This window comes from Theropithecus gelada, chromosome 10, assembly GCF_003255815.1.
Source record: "Theropithecus gelada isolate Dixy chromosome 10, Tgel_1.0, whole genome shotgun sequence".
Lineage (NCBI taxonomy): Eukaryota > Metazoa > Chordata > Mammalia > Primates > Cercopithecidae > Theropithecus > Theropithecus gelada.
Window position 1 is genome coordinate 58,404,151 of NC_037678.1, and position 18,665 is coordinate 58,422,815.

Genomic DNA, 18,665 nt, shown 5'->3' on the forward strand with positions numbered 1-18,665 from the left:
AATACCCCCCAAGTGTATAGGATGCCCCCCTGTTTTGAAGCACCCTCATCTGGTGCCTACAACAGTCCTGTGAGCTTGACTGTCCTGCCTAGATCCCTGGTACATTCTTATACCCCGATGCTGGGAGGGCTGGTTGCTAGTGGCTCACAGTTGCCCCTTCTCTCAGCCAATAAGGAGCTGCATTGCCCACAAATACTTGGGAGGTTACCTGCCCTCACCCTCCCTCCAATAATCTGTAGCCAATGTCCCACTGATATGAGGGGATAAAAGACTGGCCCCTTACTTCAAGGTTGATCACCTTTGTGGTACCATTTGTGCTCCAGAGATTCCTGTGGAATCAAATGAGGCTTAGCTGCTTCCTCTTCCTTATCCCTCCCATCCCTCTGAGGTCCCCCTCAGAGCAATCCTTCAATACCTCCTTTTCCCAAGAACCCCTGTTCAGTGCTCTGCATTTATTTTTATTTATTTATATATTTATTGTAATTATTATTATTTGAGATAGAGTCTTACTCTGTTGCCCAGGCTAGAGTGTAATGGCCCGATCTCAGCTCACTGCAACCTCTGCCTCCCAGATTCAGGCAATTCTCCTGCCTCAGCCTCCTGAGTAGCTGGGACTACAGGTGCCTGCCATGATGCCTGGCTAATTTTTGTGTTTTTAGTAGAGATGGGGTTTCACCATGTTGGCCAGGCTGGTCTCGAACTCCTGACCTCAAGTCATCCACTCACCTCGGCCTCCCAAAGGGCTGGGATTACAGGAGTGAGCCACCATGCCTGGCCAATGCTCTGCTTTTAAAGACACAACCTAACACATGAGGAAACTGAGGCCCCAGGGCAGCAGTGGCTTACTCAAGGTCTAACAGCTAGTAAATGGCAGGGGACAGGATTGCAAAAGCAAGACAGGGGCTTTTCCATTTCATATCATCAGCTGATCTTCTACTTAGAACTGCTTATCTTCTACTTAGCTTCTCCTCTTGTTCATTTCCATTGAGCAGCTGGTAGGGAAGGGGACTCAGCAGGCCTGGAGGTACTCACCATGAGCTTCTTCTGTTTAGAAAGGTAGGGCTCGGAGAGCTGGGGCTCCTCTTCATGGTCCAGTTTCATGAGGTCTGTGGTGGCATTAGCTAAATGTCCTGGGGAGAGAATAGGAAAGGTCCCATCCCTCTGACACCTGGGTTGCTCCCCCATCACTTCCCTTACACAACTTGAAGTAGGCCCCATCCAAACACTGGTCAGAGGAGTAATACTGTCAACAGCCAACACTTAGGGAACACTGCAGGCTGCGCTATAGTGACGGATGAGATGCCATCCTGCCCTGAGCTCAGGCTGGTGGGAGAGACAGGTACATAAATCTCAGCCAATGGCTCACTCCTGTAATCCTAACACTTTGGGAGACTGCGGTGAGAGGATCACTTGAGTCCAGGGTTCAAGACCAGCTTGGGCAACATAGCAAGAACCCATCTTTAAAAAAAAAAAAGTTAGCCAGGTGTAGTGGCGCACACCATAGTCCCAGCTACTCAGGAGGTTGAGGCAGGAGGATCGCTTGAGCCTGGGAGGTCGAGGCTGCAGTGAGCTATGATTGCACCACTGCACTCCAGCCTGGGTGACAGAGTGAGACCCCTTCTCTAAAAAAAGGCAAGATAAATAAATAATACACTTCAGCAATATTATAAAATACACATTTAAAAAAATAAAAGTAAACTCTATGGTACAGCATGATTAATCTGTAGGGAAGAATGAACGTAAGGCAGAGGGACCTAGGGGCTGCCTGCCTAGGGCACAAGGGGATGAGAAATCTCACGGAGGAGGAGACTCTACCCTTGAGGACGAGTAGTAGATGCCAGAAACCGATAGACCCGACCATAGACCTGGTCATCTTCCCTGCCCCACTGCTTCTCCCCCTGCATTCTTCCCAAATTGCAGCATCCCCTCCCCGACACAAAGCCCAGCCAGATTCCTGGATTTGCCCTCAGCTCCTCCCACTACCCCACTCCACATCAAGTCATTCCCAGGTCCTGTTGATTCTTCCTCCTCCATCTTTCTCATATTTTCTCACATTTAACCTCCTCCATTTAACTGACTCTTAGTTCAGACCCCATTAATGTCTCACCTGGATGATTTTACCCACCCTCTGCCACCTCTCCTCTCTCCCTTACGAGCCCTTCTCCCCACCCCTGCCAGAGATATCTTCTTCACACACTTGACCATGCCACTCTCTGTTGAAAACCCATCCCTGGCTCCTCACTGCCCTCAGATAACATCCTGGTTCCTCAACTTGCCTTCAAAGAGCCTTCAGGATCCACTTCCCTCCCTCTCACCAACTCCATCTTTCACTGAGTTTCCTCAGCTGTTCCTGTCCCAAGATGTACATTTCAGCCACTCTACATGCTTGCTGTTCCCTGAATGTGCCAGATCACTCCACACCTCCAGGCTTCTGCTCGTACTACTACTTCTTCCTAAACTAGCCTTATCCTCCTTTCCTGAAAGCCTCCTTCTAGATTCAGCTAAAGATTTCCTCCTCCATGAAGCCCTTCCTGATTCTCTAGGACGTTGGCCCACTCGATGTCTTTCTTCCCCAATTTACACCCTACAGAGTTAGGCCAGGGAATGCAAACACACTAATCAGAGCTGCCAGTCACAACTCCATTAACCTTGCTGTATGTTATGGAGCCCTCCCAGAGTTGTGCAGTCCACCACCTGCCTGCTTGCTGGACATGGAGATTTTAGTGCTAACGTAGTTATCGCTGAATGTGCATATCTCCCTCTAACACTTGAGCTTCTGGAGAGAAGTGGCTACGTCAGTATGTCAGATTCATCTTTGTTCCCTTAAAACCCAGCACAGGCCTGGCACAGAGCAGGAGCTCAGTGAGTGTTGAATGAATGAATGAAATGAATTAGTGACTTAGGTTGTTTAGCTTCTGTCCTCTGAGATTTCACCACCCACTGCCCCATCTCCTGTCCTGACACAAATCCCAGTAAACACACTCCCAGATCATTCAGCTTCAGGGCTATATTAAGTCTCATTGATGTTTTATGAATGTGAAGGTCAAGGACAGCATCTTCTTTCTTGCCTGTCACCCGTGCTGCCCATGTGGCTGGCTTTAGACTCCAGGAGGGCAGGCCAGCCCAAGAGAAGATCTGAGACTGATTAAGGGGTCGCTGCAGGCTGGCTTCTACTCCTTCTGCACTCTGGGACCTCCCACCCCTCATCGCCCAGCTGGACTGGAGTCCTGAGATCCTCTCTGCCTCCTCAGAGAATGAGGGGGAGGGAGGGAGTGGGCTGGGTCTGCTCTGGCTCAGGGCAAGATTGAGGGAGTGCCCCCAACTCCCAGAAGCCCTTGGGGACTGCCTCCAGCCCTCGGCCAGGCCCCTGCCTACCAACAGCCAGGGCCTGCCCCGTTCATTCTTCCCTCAGAGGAGAGATCTTCATAAAATGCAGATCTGACCACATCACTTCCCATCACCGTGTCTCCACTGCTCTTTGGACAAAATTCAAATTCTGCCAGACCCTTGTCCCCAGACACGCACCACGACCATTTCCACCCCACCTTGGGTTACACCTGCACCACCCTGAACTTCCTCCATTCCCCAAACACAACACACCCTGTCCTACTCCAGAATGTGAAAGAATTCTCCCTCTTCCTCCCCTTCTACCTGCTACACATCCTCGGTCGCTGCTGCATTTTGGAAGGCTTCTGTGGCTCAGAGGCTGGGGTGGACATCGTGTATGTCCACAACCTCCCTGATCTCCTGCTCATAACACTGATGGGCACCAGATTAATTATTTTTAAATGAATTTATTTTTGAGCAGGTTATACGTGTATATTGTTGAAATTCAAACAATATTGAAGAATGCACTCTAAAAGTAAATTTCTGTCCTCTGCAGCTGCAGTCTCTTAGTTCTACTCCCCAAAGACACAAACTATTGGCAGCTTCTGTGTATCCTTCCAGAAATACTCCTTGCAGTGCAAGCACCTGTGTGTCCATTTAACCCCCTTCTGAGTACTAATGATAGCACACTAGATGGGTTTTTTTTTCTTTTTTTGCCCTTCACTTTTTTCCACTCACTAATGTATCTTAGGGAGCATTCCATACACCTATTAATTTTTAAAAACATCTGCACAGTATTCCATTGTATGGAAGTACCCATAACTTATTTACCCAGTTCCCAATTCGTGACAGCTTGGGTTATTTCCAGCAATATTCTTGCTCTTGCCAACTACGCTGCAGTGAATACCTTTGCTCATACTTCTTGGTGCATGTGTTCAAGTGTAACTGCAGGGTAATCTCCAAGATGTGGGCTTTTTCATGTTTGACATAGAGTGCCAGGCTGCCCTCCTGAGAGCTTGTTCAAACTCACTTAGTCCTGCACTGTAATTGCCTGGTGACTTGTCTTTTCTTCCATGGAACTTGACCCTGGGATGGCAGAAGCTGTATCTATTTCTGTTTGTCCCCAGTCCCCTGCCCAGGGCCTCATAAATGTTGTTGAGGGGGCTGTCGCTGGGAGCCAGATGTATAGGTCAATCCTGAGTCTTGGTCACATACAGTGGCTCATGCCTGTAATTCCAGCACTTTGGGAGGTTAAGGCGGGCAGATCACCTGAGGTCAGGAGTTCAAGACCAGCATGGGCAATATGGCAAAACCTCATCTCTACCAAAAATGCAAAACAATTAACCAGGCGTGGCAGCATGTGCCTGTGGTCCCAGCTACTTGGGAGGCTGAGGTGGGAGAATCACTTGAGACTGGGAGGAGGAGGTTGCAATGAGTCAAGATTGTGCCACTGTACTCCAGCCTGGATGAGAGTGGGAGACCCTGTCTCACAAAAAAAAAAAAAAAGAAAAGAAGAAAAAAAATATTCTGAGTCTTGTTCAATGACAGTGGTTCTCAAGGGACAGGGACAAGGGACAACTTAACACCGCCTCAACCCTGCCTTTGAACATTAGCCACGTTCCTTTGAGGAGGATGACATGACCATTTACTGAGCACCTATTATTTACTGAGAATCTTCAGGTGTCTTTTGGCTGTAGGACCCCATGGTGTTTGTTCAAAGCCTAGATCGTAGTCTGTAAACAGTTGCTGAGGGATTATCTGATTTAATCCAACATCCATTCACTGGGTGTCAGATACAAAAGGACAGGCTGTGAGCATGTCCAGGCTGGCCATTAGTACAGGACATGCTCATGGGTGACCTTCAATCCGAGACCCCACTGGGGGCCTTGTCACATCTGGGCAGCCTTCCTTGGTAATCCTAACCCTGAGGTCACTCAGTGCCCTTGGCCACCGAGCACAGCCCTGACTATCTAAGGCTGAAACTCGTACGGGGAGAACAAACCTTGTGGGGTCAAACAGCCGCATAGTCTCTGTATGGGAGGGCAGGACAAGAGTAGGGGGCAGGGGAGGGGGATGGGTGTGAGACTGGCAGACAGGAAGAGAGACATATTCTGTTAGAAACTGGGTGAATGCGATGGAAGGCTGGGAAGTCGGAGGTGAAGGGGATGGCAAGCAAGAGGCACAGAGAGAAAGAGCAAGAGTGAGAGAGAGAGATCAGCAGAGTCAGAAACCAACCCTGAGCACTCAGAGAGAGGCAGGGACAGACGGAGAACGCAAGAGGGAGAGAAGGAGGAGGAAGGGGAGGACAGAGAAAGGCCTGGGAGGGGGAGGACTTCCTTTGGAAGAAAGGAGTGGCAGGGAATGGGGGAAGCGGAGGGGCCGTCTCGCCGCCCCTGCACTCACTGCGGATCTCCGCCGTGGCGTACTTGGGAATCATGGAGTCGGTGGTGAGCTCGGGGTGCAGGATGCAGCCGTGTGTGTAGGCGTCCATGGGCAGCGCGTCCAGCAGCTCCCGGTACTGCAGCACCCGCGCATGCTGTGGGCTGCCCACCTCGGGCATCAGGGCCACCACGTGCTCTGTGGGCACCGCCAGGGGCTGGGCAGGGCAGCCAGAGGTGCATCTGCCCCGGCCACCTGCCCCCGGCATCCCTGAGCCCCAAGATGTCTCTGCCCAGAGGCCCCGGGCCCACCCACACTCGGGCTTGGCTGCTGGCAGACAGGGGTCCTAATGGTGGCCCGGTCATCTCTCCTCACTGGGCTCTGCCAAGCCGTCCCTGAGGGTTAGCGCCTCTCAGCTCCAGACTTGCTGCCTGGCGAGCACCTAGGCCCCAGTGTTGCGGGATTTAAGAGAAGCTGCAACCTGGGTGTTCAGTGCTTGGGTCCCCTTGACTTTTAAATGTTGGCAACCAATTCACATTCTTTTAAAACAGTGCATGTCTGGGCCCTGATGCCCTCCCAATGTCTGTCTGAGCCTCTGTAATGGGCAGTGAGTTCCTGAGCCTGATGAGGGCCTAAGTGGGGAGAGGATGGGGGCGTCTGTGAGGTTCTGGGGTATCTGGGCCCTCCCCTGTCTGCGGGGTTCTGAGGTGTCTGGGCGCTCCCTTGTCTGCAGGGTTTTGGGGTATCAGGGCCGTCCCCTGTCTGTGGGGTTTTGGGGTGTCTGGGAGCTCCCCTGTCTGCAGGGTTGTGGAGTGCCTGGGCCCACCCCTATCCACGGGGTTCTGGGGTGCTTCCCCTATCTGCAGGGTTCTGGGCTGTCTGGGACCTCCCATCTCAGGGTTCTGGGGTGTCTGGGACCATGTCTTCAGGTTCCTACGGGTTTCTAGGGAATCTATGTTCCAGAGGGAGCTGGGCCCTGCCCTTGCTCTGGAACCCCTGGAGATCTGGACCCTGTCTGTGGGGACCTAGAGGGTGGTCTGGAGCCACTCATGCTGAAGGGGCCGTGCCTGTGACTCCAGAGCTCGGGGGAAAGGGCTATAGCCCCACTGCTCCTGGTGGGGGTGGTGTCTGGGTTGTGCCCTTACAGTACCAGGGGACGGGGAGGTCTCTGGGGTCCTTATGGATCAGTAGCCACGCCTGTGGCTCTGGGACTCTTGGGGGCATCTGAACCCTGCCTGTGGCTCTGTGGATCCTTTTTGGAGAGACTGGGACTTGCCCATGGCTCCAGTGAATTTCCCAGGCTTCCCAAAGTTCTGGGACCCTGTCTGAGCCTGTGGGGGCCCCTGGAGATCTGTGGTATGGAGTGGGCCCCTGGGGGGGGAGGCAGCCGTACCTCCTGTGAAGGTGCGCTCCACATAGTCAATGATCTGGTCATAGTCACTGATGATGTTGTCGCGGTGGATGATGACGGGCACCTCCTCGCCCAGGTTGAGCCGCATGAACCACGGCTCCTTGTGCTCGCTCTGCGGCAGGCTCACGTCCCGCTCCTCGCACACCAGGCCCTTCTCGGCGATCACCAGCCGCACCTGCAGGCGCCAGGGTCAGAGCGGGGAAGGCGGGCGGACACAGGGGACACTCTGCCCAGGTGGGGCGGGGGTGTGCGGGGAGGGAGGTCAGAGGTCACACACAGGAGGGGACACGATTGCTTTCAGCCCGTTCTTGGGCACCTGGGTTTGGGGGGGATATCTCCCAGGGGCAGGTGCCTGGTGGAGGGAGGAACGCAGTTCTGCTTGGGGGACAAAGGGCAGTGCGGCCCGGTGGCTAAGGGGCTGGATTTGACAGCTGGAAACACCTGGATAGGATTCCTGGCTGTGTGAATGTGGGCAAAGTCCTTAAACTTTCTGAACCTCAGTTTCCTTATTTTAAAAATGAGTGTATTGACAGTACCAACCCAGTGTCTGGGACAAATGCTTGGCACTCAATTCGTGATCATCGTTATCACAGTTGAACACTCAGCCTGGCCCCAGGAGTGGATCTGGCCAGGAAATTCACAGAAACTCTTTTTTGTTTGTTTGTTTTTTTCGTTTTTTGAGACAGAGTCTCGCTCTACTGCCCAGGCTGGAGTGCGGTGGCACAATCTCAGCTCTCGGCAACCTCTGCCTCCTGGGCTCAAGCAATTCTCCTGCCTCAGCCTCCCGAGTAGCTGAGACTACAGGCTCCCACCCCTCCGCCCAGGTAATTTTTGTATTTTTAGTAGGGACAGGGTTTTCCCACGTTGGTCAGGCTAGTCTTGAACTCCTGCCCTCAAGTGATCTGGCCACCTCGGCCTCCCAAACTGCTGGGATTACAGGTGTTAGCCACCGTGCCTGGCCACAAACTCTTATCATTGTCATAATCAATAGCTAAATTCCTCAAATTATTTGGGATACTAAGTGAGGGGAAAAGTAATTTGCCAACATTAGTCGAGCCCTTTATTTCCGCCAAACACCTTCTCATCTGGTTGCCTGGTTGGAAACTCACAATGGCCCCTACAGCGGGGTAGATTTTTTTTGATGAGAAAACTAAAGCCCAGAGAGGGCAAGTATTCTACCCAAAGTCACACAGCAATTCAGCAGCAGACTTAAAACTGGAAGCAAGGTTCTTGACTCCCAAACCAGTGCTCTCTGCCCTGAGAGCTCCTTCCAGGGAGTTCTGGGCCTGCCCCTTCCTGAGTCTTTACGTTTCTAGGGGGTCCCAGACAAACACTTGAGCTAGTAGAAGCTGCCAGAGAGCCTTGAGGCTGGGGCATGCTCCTGACCCAGCCCAATATTTCTGAGCTAGAAGACGGTTAGAGATCACCTAGTCCTATTGCCCCCTGCCTGTGGACTGAGACTCAGAAGGAAGGATGGACTTGTCCAAGATCCCCTGGCAAGATGGCAAGTGGCCCCATTCTTACGCTTTCCTCCCCACCTTCCACTCTGGTCCAGGGGAGAGGGAGGGTATCCCCAAAAGAGGAAAGGCCCATTCCCCTTGAGTATCAGTGTCTCCACCCACAGCTGAGATGGTGGTTCTTGGAACAAGTTAAGCATCCAGAACTTGACACAAGTTAAGTGGCGTCATGGGCAGAACCTGCATGGCGTCGGTTCAAATCCCAGCTTTACACTTATTTGCTAGATGACTTGGCTTTACAAGTAGCTTCACTTATTTTTATTTTTTATTTTTTTTGAGACAGAGTCTCCCTCTGTTGCTCTGGCTGGAGTGCAATGGTGCGATCTTAGCTCACTGCAACCTCTGCCTCCTGGGTTCAAGCAGTTCTCCTGCCTCAGCCTCCCGAGAAGCTGGGATTACAGGAGAGTGCCACCACACCTGGCTAATTTTTGTATTTTTAGTATAGATGGGGTGTCACCATATTGGCCAGGCTGGTCTTGAACTCCTGACCTCAAGTGAGCTACCTGTCTTGACCCCCCAAAGTGCTGGGATTATAGGCGTGAGCCACCATGCCTGGCCAACTTTACTTCTTTGTGCCTCAGTTTCTCCTCTTATCCAGTGGAAGTCCTATAGTAATTGCCTCGGAGGCCTGTTGTGAGGATTAAGTGCATTAGTCCCTGTGGAATGGTGCCTGGAACACAGTAGCGATAATGTGTCTTAGCTGCTGGTATGAGGGCAGGTTTTGGAGGCAGACAGACTTTGACTTGGAATAAGCTCTACTGCTTATTTGCTCTGTGACCTTGAGCAAGTCACTTGCTCTTTCTGATTTCTAGCTTCTGTGAAGTGAGGAATGCAAGTGTGAGGTTGAAGTGGGGTGTTGTGGAGACAGCCCCAGCATAGAAGCTTAATATATGAGTTCTAGCATTACTTATTACACACACACACCACGCACACACCCTGGTGCGTCCTAGAGGTCTTCATGCCCCACCCTCACAGTGAACATAAACACCTCTTCCTGTTTAGTGGATCATGGGAAGGGAAAGGTAACTTACCCTGAAACACCCAACATTCATTCACAGACTTATTTGCTCCATTAGTCAAGAGCAGGTCCTATAGGTGGGGCGCATGGTGCAGGTAGAGACCCTGAGCTAGGAGGCAGGGACTCAAGTCCTCATCTTGGATATGCCATAGCAATGCTGTGTGACCTTAGAGCTATCGCTGCCCCTTTCTGAGCCTCCCTTTTCTCATCAACAAACAAGGGGGCTGGATTCAGTGTTCACGGAGTGCCCCGCAGCCCTGCTGCAAGCCGACACTGCTACATTCACAACCTTGCAGGAGGCAGGAGACAGGGCTGGCTGTGCCTCCCTCCTCGGCAGTGGGAGAGAGCTTCTGATTCTGTCTGAGAGAGGTGGAAAAACTGTTGCAGAGAGTGAGCAGCCCGGGGGCAGCATCTGTTTGGGTCTGAGTGTGTGAGTGCGTGTGTATGAGTGAGCAAATATGTGTGCGTGTCTGCGTGTGCGTGAGTGTGGGTGTGCATGGATAAGTGTATGAGTAAGTGTGAGTATTCAAGGACTGTGTGAGTGTGGATGTGAGAGTGCCCATGTGTGCACATATGAGTGTGTGCCATGTGTGTGCCTGTGTCAGTGTGAGTGTGCATGCGTGGGAGCATGTATGCATGTGTATATTTGAGCTCATAGGCGACCTGTGCCCTGGAGAAGCCCAGAGTAGTGGAGATTGGAGTTTGGCTGGAGCAGAGAGCCCCCGTCTCTTGTCTTTACCTGGCCCTCCATCCTCCAGGCCAGGGTGGGACCTCCGAATGGGTGGAAACAGCCCAAACCAGGCCTTTGCCCTTGGTAGGGCCAGACGGTTGGCCTTCCATCTTGGCAGGGCATCTGCCTCCAGGGGCCGCTCCCATGACCTGCCCTGGGTCTCCCTTGAAGCTGTCAGATAGGGCTGCTATTTGGGGAGGGGACTATCTTTAGAGGCCTGATAATCCTTCTTGGCGCTGCTTTGGGGTCACCCTGGCAGGCAGCCAAGGAGACTTTCACCTTTAGCAGAGCTGCAGGCCACAGCCATGTGTCACCCTGTGGAGGAGGGGGACCCAGAGAGGAAGCCAAGCCTAAGGGAAGGGCATTCAGCTACCAAGGCCATCTGCCATCTCTGCCCCCTGAAGGCTGGACAAGAGCTAGGTGGTCATCACTTAGTGTGATCAGACATCAACCATCTCTGGGTAAACGAGCTTCCCTGTGGGTGCCTGAAAATCACCCACAGTGCCTCGTTGTCATGGTCAGGCTCTGCTGCTCCTCACCCAGGCCCTTGTTTATGTGATGGGCTGGGTTGGTGTCTCTGCCTAGTCATGTAGTTGCGGTGTGACTTTGTAAAAGACACTTAGCATCTCTGACCTCAGCTTATTTCAAATTCTTTTTTTAAAAAAATTAATAGGTCTTATTTTTAGAGCAGTTTTAGATTTACAGGGTCAAATGGCTTTTTAACATAACACCTTACAGCTTGCAAATCCATCACTTTTCACCACTTGTTTATTGCCTGCCTACTATGTGCCAGGTCTTGTTGGAAACTCAGCAGTGAACAAAACGATGATCCCTGCTCTCAGGGAACTGACATGTTAGTGGGGGCAGGCAGATGATAAGCAATTTGGTCTGTCAAAAGATGGTGAGTGCTTCCGGAAAAAGAGAAAATAGAGCAGGGAAGGGGAATCTGGGTACCAAGGTATCAGGGGAGAAAGGTAGCAATTTTAATTAAGGTGGTCTATTAGGGCAGGCGTCTCAAGAAGGTGGCACTTGAGCAAAGGCTTGAAGGAAGTGAGGGAGTGGTCCACACCGGGACCTGGGGAAGAGAGCTTCAGCCAGAGGGAACAGCCAGTGCTAAGGCTCTAAGCATGTTGGACATACTCAAAAGACAGCAAGGAAGCCAGTGTGTCTGGGGCAGGGCAGTCAGGAATAGACAAGGAGGGTAGAAGCAGAAAGGGTTGCACACAGGATCTTTTTTTTTTTTTTTGAGACAGGGTCTTATTCTGTTGTCCAGGCTGGAGTTCAGTGGTGCAATATTAGCTCACTGCAACCTCCGCCTCCCGGGTTCAAGCAATTTTCCTGCCTCAGCCTCCCAAGTAGCTGGGACTACAGGCATGTGCCACCATACCTGGCTAATTTTTGTTTTTTGTTTGTTTGTTTGTTTTGAGCTGGAGTTTCACTCTTGTTACCCAGGCTGGACTGCAGTGGTGCAATCTCAGCTGACTGCAACCTCCACCTCCCGGGTTCAAGCGATTCTCTTGTCTCAGCCTCCCGAGTAGCTGGGATCACAGATGCGCACCACCATGCCCAGCTAATTTTGGTATTTTTAGTAGAGACGGGATTTCACCATGTTGGTCAGGCTGGTCTCAAACTCCTAACCTCAGGTGATCCACCCACCTTGGCTTCCCAAAGTGCTGGGATTACAGGCGTGAGTCACCACACCCAGCCTATATTTTTAGGAGAGACAGGGTTTCACCTGTTGGCCAGACTGGTCTTGAACTCCTGACATCAGATGATCTGCCTGCCTTGGCCTCCCACAGTGCTGGGATTACAGGTGTGAGCCACCACACCTGGCCGGGTTGTACATAGGATCTTTTAATTCACACTCCCAGGCCAAGGGGTCCATGAATTAATTCAGAGACTCCTTGAACTAGGATGGGAAAATTACATGTTTATTTTCAGTAATCTCAAACTGACAGTTAGCATTTTCTTCAATTATGAATGTAGGCGATAAAGTAGGGTAGCGTTTAGCAGTGCCTGCAATATTGTCACCACTAGCAATCAGATATTTTCATCACTTCACAGTTGTTGCAGTTGCCTCAAAATATCATGCGCATTCATCACGACTCCAACATGACAGTTGTTATGAGACCAGCCACCAGACCGTGTTATATAAGGGGTTAATACAGAAACATAAATATTATTATATAACGCCATACTTCAATATGATTGGTTTTCGTTCTAATCTAAAAATCCTATGCATTTTATTTTATTCAATTAAAAACATTATTCTGAGAAGGGCCCATACGCTTCCCCCAACTTAGGTCTTGACTCAAGTAAGGTTAGGACCCTGCAGGAGGGCCTGAGGCCATTGTGAGGACTCTGGAGTTTTCCTGGAGGGACCTGGGGAGCCACAGCAGGCTTCTGAGCAGAGAAGCAGGAGGATGTGTCTTGTTACTGTCCCCATCAGCTTTCCTCTGTGGGGATCCTCTTAGGTGAAGGGAGGCGGTAATGGTCAAGTGCAGCATGGACAAGTTGGAGGACCAGCCCTAAGAGTTTGAAAGGCAAGGGCAGGGTGGGAGAGAGACCCTTCATCCTTCACCCCTTGCTTCATCCTTCACCCCTGGCTTCTCTCCTGCCATGTCTGGGTGTCAGAACTGGCCTCTGGGAGGCCCCAGACTTGGGTCTCTTGCCCCTGGGAGCTGAAGGCTGGGCTGGGGGCCCTCCAGAGGTACATCCAAGACAGGGCAGACCCTGAGAGGAAGCAGTAAAGGAACCATGAACCAGGCTTGCTGCAGGGAGCCAGGGACAATCCTCAGAGACTCACTCTGGTGGAAATAACAGCAGTAACAGCAGCCAACTCTTATTAGCATCTCCTCTGTGCCAGGCACTATTGTAGAGCTTTACACGCATTAGATCTTAATCCCTGTGAATTCCAATGAGATTGGTACTAGTACCTCCCAGTACCCTCACTTTTAAGAAGAGGAAACAGGCATAGAGATTGTAAGTAACTTGCCCAGTCACACAGCTAGGAAGTAGCAATCTTGGTTTTTGAAAAGTGGCAGGTAGGAGGACAGATGGATGCCCCAAAGGCAGGGGGCACCGAGAGGTAGGGCAGTTCTTCCTGCCTGGGGAAGGAGGAGGGAGGCAGGCTGTATCAAACATCTGCTTCATTTCCCTCTGAGAAAACTGAGGACCAGAGAGGGTTAGGTCACACAGCCAGTTAGTGGGACTGGCAGCGCTAGAACCTTGGTCTGACTCCCTGCATTTCTGGCCCTCCTGACCTCACTCTTCCCCACAAAGGATGAGGAGGCTGGGGGCAGGAATAGCCTCAGAAGCATCCTAACATTGATCTTAGGCATTTAGAGCCTCCTTCAAACGCTGTGGCCCCAAATCATGACCTATGATAGTGCTTGAAAGCTCACTATTAACAGGCAATTATTTAAAGCATTGTGCTAAGTGTGTGAACATGCATGATATCACTCAATCTCCCCAACCCTCTCCCCCAAATATATGAGAAAGCTGCCTTAGAGAGATAAAGAAGATACTTGCACAAAGTCACATAGCTGGGAATGGCAGAGTTGGGGTTTGACCGCATGTCTGGCTGATTCCAAAATCCATGCCTTTATAACAGCACCTAGCACTTAACTGAGCACTTTCTATGTGCCACGTGCTATTCTAGGTGATTGACATGGATACATTTGCAGAATCCTTACAATGACCCTGTTGGGGAGGCACCATTAATATTCTCAATTTACAGGTGTGGATAACTGGGGCATGAGAGGTTAAGCAGCTTGCACTGGATTACCCAGCTGGTCAGCGGTAGAGCTGAGATGGAAGTCGGGCAGTCTGGTCATAGAGTCTGGGTCCTGGGCCCACACACTGTCCTCTTGCCCTCTGGGTCTGGAATGATCTCCAGATGCCCAATGGAGCCACCATCACTCCTAGACTTGGGCTATTTTTCTCCATTAACATTTCATGTGCCATTAAAGACAGGTTATTTAGATGCTTGACAATGGGGGACTGCCCTCTTTATATAATTAAGGCCCTTCAGGATTGGAGAGAAGGAAGCAAACTCACCTGCTCAGCTCCTACTACATGCCAGGCAGTTAACATATGCCTATGTCTTCTAAAGGAATTCTGCAGGGTAGGATGTAAAATCCCCCTTTCCGGATAAGGACATTGAGGCACAGAGAGGTAAAGTGACTTGTCCAAGGTCATTCAGCCAGTAAGTAGCCAAGATGCAAATAGAACCCAGGACTATATGACTGCAGAGCCCATGCCCTTTCTGCCAAGCTACACTGCTTCTAGAATCCACCATGGGCCCCTGGGTAGGGGGAAGGCCCTGGTATGGGAGACAGAAAGATGCCCAGGTTAGCTTGGCCAGAGACTTGGTCCAAAGTGGGGCTGCAGCAGATGGTCTCATCCTGACTCAGGGGCCACCTCAGCCCTGAGCTCAGGCTACATAGGAAATATTTCATGGGGCAAAGAACAGGAGACTCCCTCATGATATGGTTATGGGAGATGCCACCTCCCTGCCCCCCTCTGGTCCCAGCTGCTGGGGCCCACTTCCTGATGTTCTAGGTGGAAGGAGATTCTAGAATCTGAAGGGCAGTGTGAGTCATCTCCAAAGCCCCCATCCCCAGGCTCCTTGCACGAGACATGGCATGTGCAAGCATGTGCAGAATTTGTGTGTGACTCCAGTATGACCTTGATTAACTCTGACCCCTCCTTTACCTAGTGTTTTAATAACATCATAATGGCAGCACGTGGTGGTTCATGCCTGTAATCCTAGCACTTTGGGAGGCCAAAGCGGGTGGATCACTTGAGATCAGGAGTTCGAGACCAGCCCGGCAAACATGATGAAACCCCATCTCTACCAAAAATACAAAAAATTTAGCTGGGTGTGGTGGTGTGCCTGTAGTCCTAGCTACTCAGGAGGCTGAGAGAGGAGAATCGCTTAAACCCAGGAGGCAGAGGTTGCAGTGAGCTGAGATTGTGTCACTGCACTCCAGCCTGGGTAACAGAGCAAGACTCTGTCTCAAAAAAAAAAAAAAAAAAAAAAAAAAATTCATAACACTCATTATCAACAGTCTTGACCCCTCGCCAGGCAGTGCCATCAGTACTTTTTGTGCATCATATCACATTTCACTCTCACAATAGCCCTCCGAGGAAGTTACTGCATTCACCCCATTTTACAGATTATAAATCTGAGGCTTTGGAAAGGCAAAGGGACCTGTCCGCAGCGCCACAGTGAGTCAGTGGATAATATGATTGGTGGACCAGCTTCATCAGCATCACCTGGTCACTCGTTGGAAAAGCAGCATCTTGGACCCCATTCCAGACCCACTGAATCAGGATGATTGGGGTAGAATCCAGCAGTCTGAGTTTTAAGCAGGATCCTCCAGGGATTCTAATGCATGCTCAAGTTTGAGTAGTCCCAGTTTATAACACTAAGTTCCTAAGTTATACCCCTTCTTCAACAACGCTATCAGCAACCCTGAGAAGGGGTTGGGATTGGAAGTAGCTGTTGTTATTATCACTATCCCGCTTTCCAGATGATGAAATGAGCCTGGACCAAGACTCAAACCCAAGTCTTTGGGTTTCAAGGCCCTTTTTCTTCATGGAATCTGTTTTTCCATCTGGAAAAAGAAGCGAGTGGAACAAAAGGATCTTCCAGGAAGAACAGGAGTCAGAGTGTCAGGCAGTGGTGCCGCTTAGGCCCCGGCAGGACCTGCCTCTGGGCCCTGGCCATGGTGCTGAATCCGTGGCCCAGAGACGGGACAACCGCCTAGGATGGGAGATTGCGCCCCTAGAGGCGCCCCTGTCTGAGGGGTGCAGTTCACTGCCTCACCCCCAGGAAGCGGGAACCCTGAGAATCCAGCATAAGACTGGATTTCCAACTGCCCCTCAGCTCCCCTAGGTCCTAGAAGCATTTTAGGGGCTGAAGCCACTCTGTGCCTTTAAGAGCAAAACAGAGACCTGATGGGCTGAGCCGAGCTGGTGTGAGGGGATAGTTTAACTCCTTCCTTCTCAGCCCAAGACACGGGGTGGGGGGTGGGCGACGACTGGGGACAGACCCTCCAAACCCCAGCCAGAAGAAGGCCCGCAGACAGAGGGGCAGAGGAGCTGTGACCTGGGGGGCTGCAGTGTCCGGGAAGGCAGCGTGCAGGGAGGGACTGAGAGGGGGCTACCGGGGCTGGACCCCAGGAAGCGCTTCTTCTCCCTCCCTGCAGCAGCAGCACCTCCCACCCCACCAGGCCGTCTTCCCAGCAGTGCCCATTCTCTTCCCCTTGCCTTTGTCTCTTTTCTCAGCACCCACCCCCCCACCCGCCTGCGCCCCGCACCCCGACAGACCTGCTGTTTCTGGGAGGGAAAGAGGCAGAATAGATGCTCCTAAAATTGAGAACTGTGCTCCTGGGGCCCAGGCAGGGCCTGTCGCCTCCCAGGTGAGCAGCCCTGGAAGGAACCCCCGCGTCCCACGACCTCCGGGACCCCCAGACCCCAGGTTTCCCCCTTCAGTCTTTCGCTGCCGTCAGATCCCTCAAGCCCTGGGGCTCCCCTCCCCAAGCCTCCCGGCCACCGGCGCAGGCGGCTCCCGGCCCGGCTCTACCTTCTGTGAGCTGAAGGACTGGGTCCAGTGGTACAGAACCAGGCTCTCCCTGGGCCAATGGGCGGGGCTGGCCGCCTCGGGAGCGTCGGGGGCCTCCGCCGGCTTGGCCGCATCGCTCTCCAGTGCGGAGATGGGCCACCAGCTGCAGTTGGTGGGGGTCAGATTGTTGGGGGTCGCCATGACAGCCCGGAATCAGAGGCAGGAAAGAAGGAGGCTCCGGCGCGGCGGCTCTCTCTCGCCCAGCATCACATGGCCTCGCCGAGCCTGCCCCTCTCCTCCCTCCCTCCCCGCTCCGTGAATGTCATTACTCACCGGGCAGTTGGGGGAGGGGGCAAGGGGATCCCGGGAGCTCCTTCCTTCTCCTCCCCCTGGCCCGCCCCTGGCCCGCGCCAGAGAAGCCGCCAGCCCTCAGTATCAGTCTCCCTGCAAGGATGGAAGGAACCCGAGGAAGTAGATCGTGCCCCCCAAACAGCTCAGCGTGTGGCGCCAGGCACCTGCCAAAGATTCCACCATCATCAACGCTTTCCTGCTTCTCGGTCTTCTAAGGGGCAAATACCTCTTAACTGGGATTCTAGAGATCTGTTCCTTTAGAAATTAGTGTCTGGAAATTTCTTGTCTCGCGTTGAAGCTGTTATCTTCTAACTTTTCCCCTGAAGGGCCTCGAAGGGTAGAGGGAACAGACTATGATATATTTAACAGACACTTACATAGCACTTACTGTATGCCCAGGCACTGTTCTAAGAGCTCTACAACTATCAGCCCATTTAGCTCTCACAATAGTCCTATTAGCTTCATTTTACAGAGAAGGAAACTGAGGCACAGAGAGGCTAAGTGACCTTGCCCAAGGTCATCGAGCTGGTAGGTGTTGAGGCTGATGTGAACATAGGCAGTCTGGCTCCAGAGTCTGTGCTCCTAGCCATAAGGTCATGATAATATGGTAAGAATATAAACAACGGCACAGCAACCATTTATCAACCTGAGCCCCTTACATGCATCATCTCATTTCATCTGCACAATCATCATTTTTCACAGATGAGAAAGGCGAGGCTCAGAAATGTCAAGTCATTGGTTCCAGGTCGCATCTTCTACTAAGGCATAACCAGGTGAGCCCAAAGAAAGCCCATAATGCCTTTGCTGTCACAAAGTCTGCCCTAAACATTCATAAGAACTTCAGAAAAGTTCCTTAATACACCTATACTTCCATTACTATAAATACTGTGTTTTAATTTATTTACCATTGAGGAAATACAGAAGCAGACCCTGGGACAACAGATGGAAATAGATGTACTAGGAAGATAAGCTCAGTCCTCCCTCTTACCCCCGACCACCCACCCCCATCCATCATGCTGCTAAGGACTCCTGGGTACCTCATCCCCCAGGCTGTAAGCCGTACTCAAAAGGAACCGGTGAACCTCCTTCTACCAGGTAACAGATGTTCTGTGGCCCCTGGGTTTCCCTTTTGCCTTGGCTGCCACAAAACCTATAGCTACATTTTCTATCAAGTCTCAGTTGCTACATTAGCCTCCCTCGTTCAGCATACATTTTTTGTCACTCTTTTGTGAAATTTTTGTTGTTGTTCACTGTTCAATTTTGCAAAAAAGGGCATGGTATATCTTGAAGGAAAATTCAATCCTGTATGCTCCCAGGGTCACAATCTTGCAGGTTTAACAAGTGCCATAGGCGATTCTCAT

The 18,665-nt window shown here is 51.6% G+C and overlaps 1 protein-coding gene across 7 annotated transcripts in view; it reads right to left on the reverse strand.

The window, feature by feature from the left end:
• GDAP1L1 (ganglioside induced differentiation associated protein 1 like 1) overlaps window positions 1–17,401 on the reverse strand; it is a 33,565-nt gene extending 16,164 nt beyond the window's left edge. Inside the window, exons 1-5 of one of the 7 annotated variants that reach the window (XM_025399016.1) lie at window positions 17,038–17,087; window positions 16,975–16,999; window positions 7,100–7,292; window positions 5,731–5,904; window positions 1,033–1,130 (exon numbers count right to left, since the gene is read on the reverse strand). In XM_025399016.1, coding sequence (XP_025254801.1) covers window positions 1,033–1,130; window positions 5,731–5,904; window positions 7,100–7,292; window positions 16,975–16,999; window positions 17,038–17,087 — 540 coding nt within the window. The other 6 variants (XM_025399020.1, XM_025399015.1, XM_025399013.1 and 3 more) reach the window with 6 other exon arrangements.
• Between the last annotated feature and the right edge of the window lie 1,264 nt (window positions 17,402–18,665).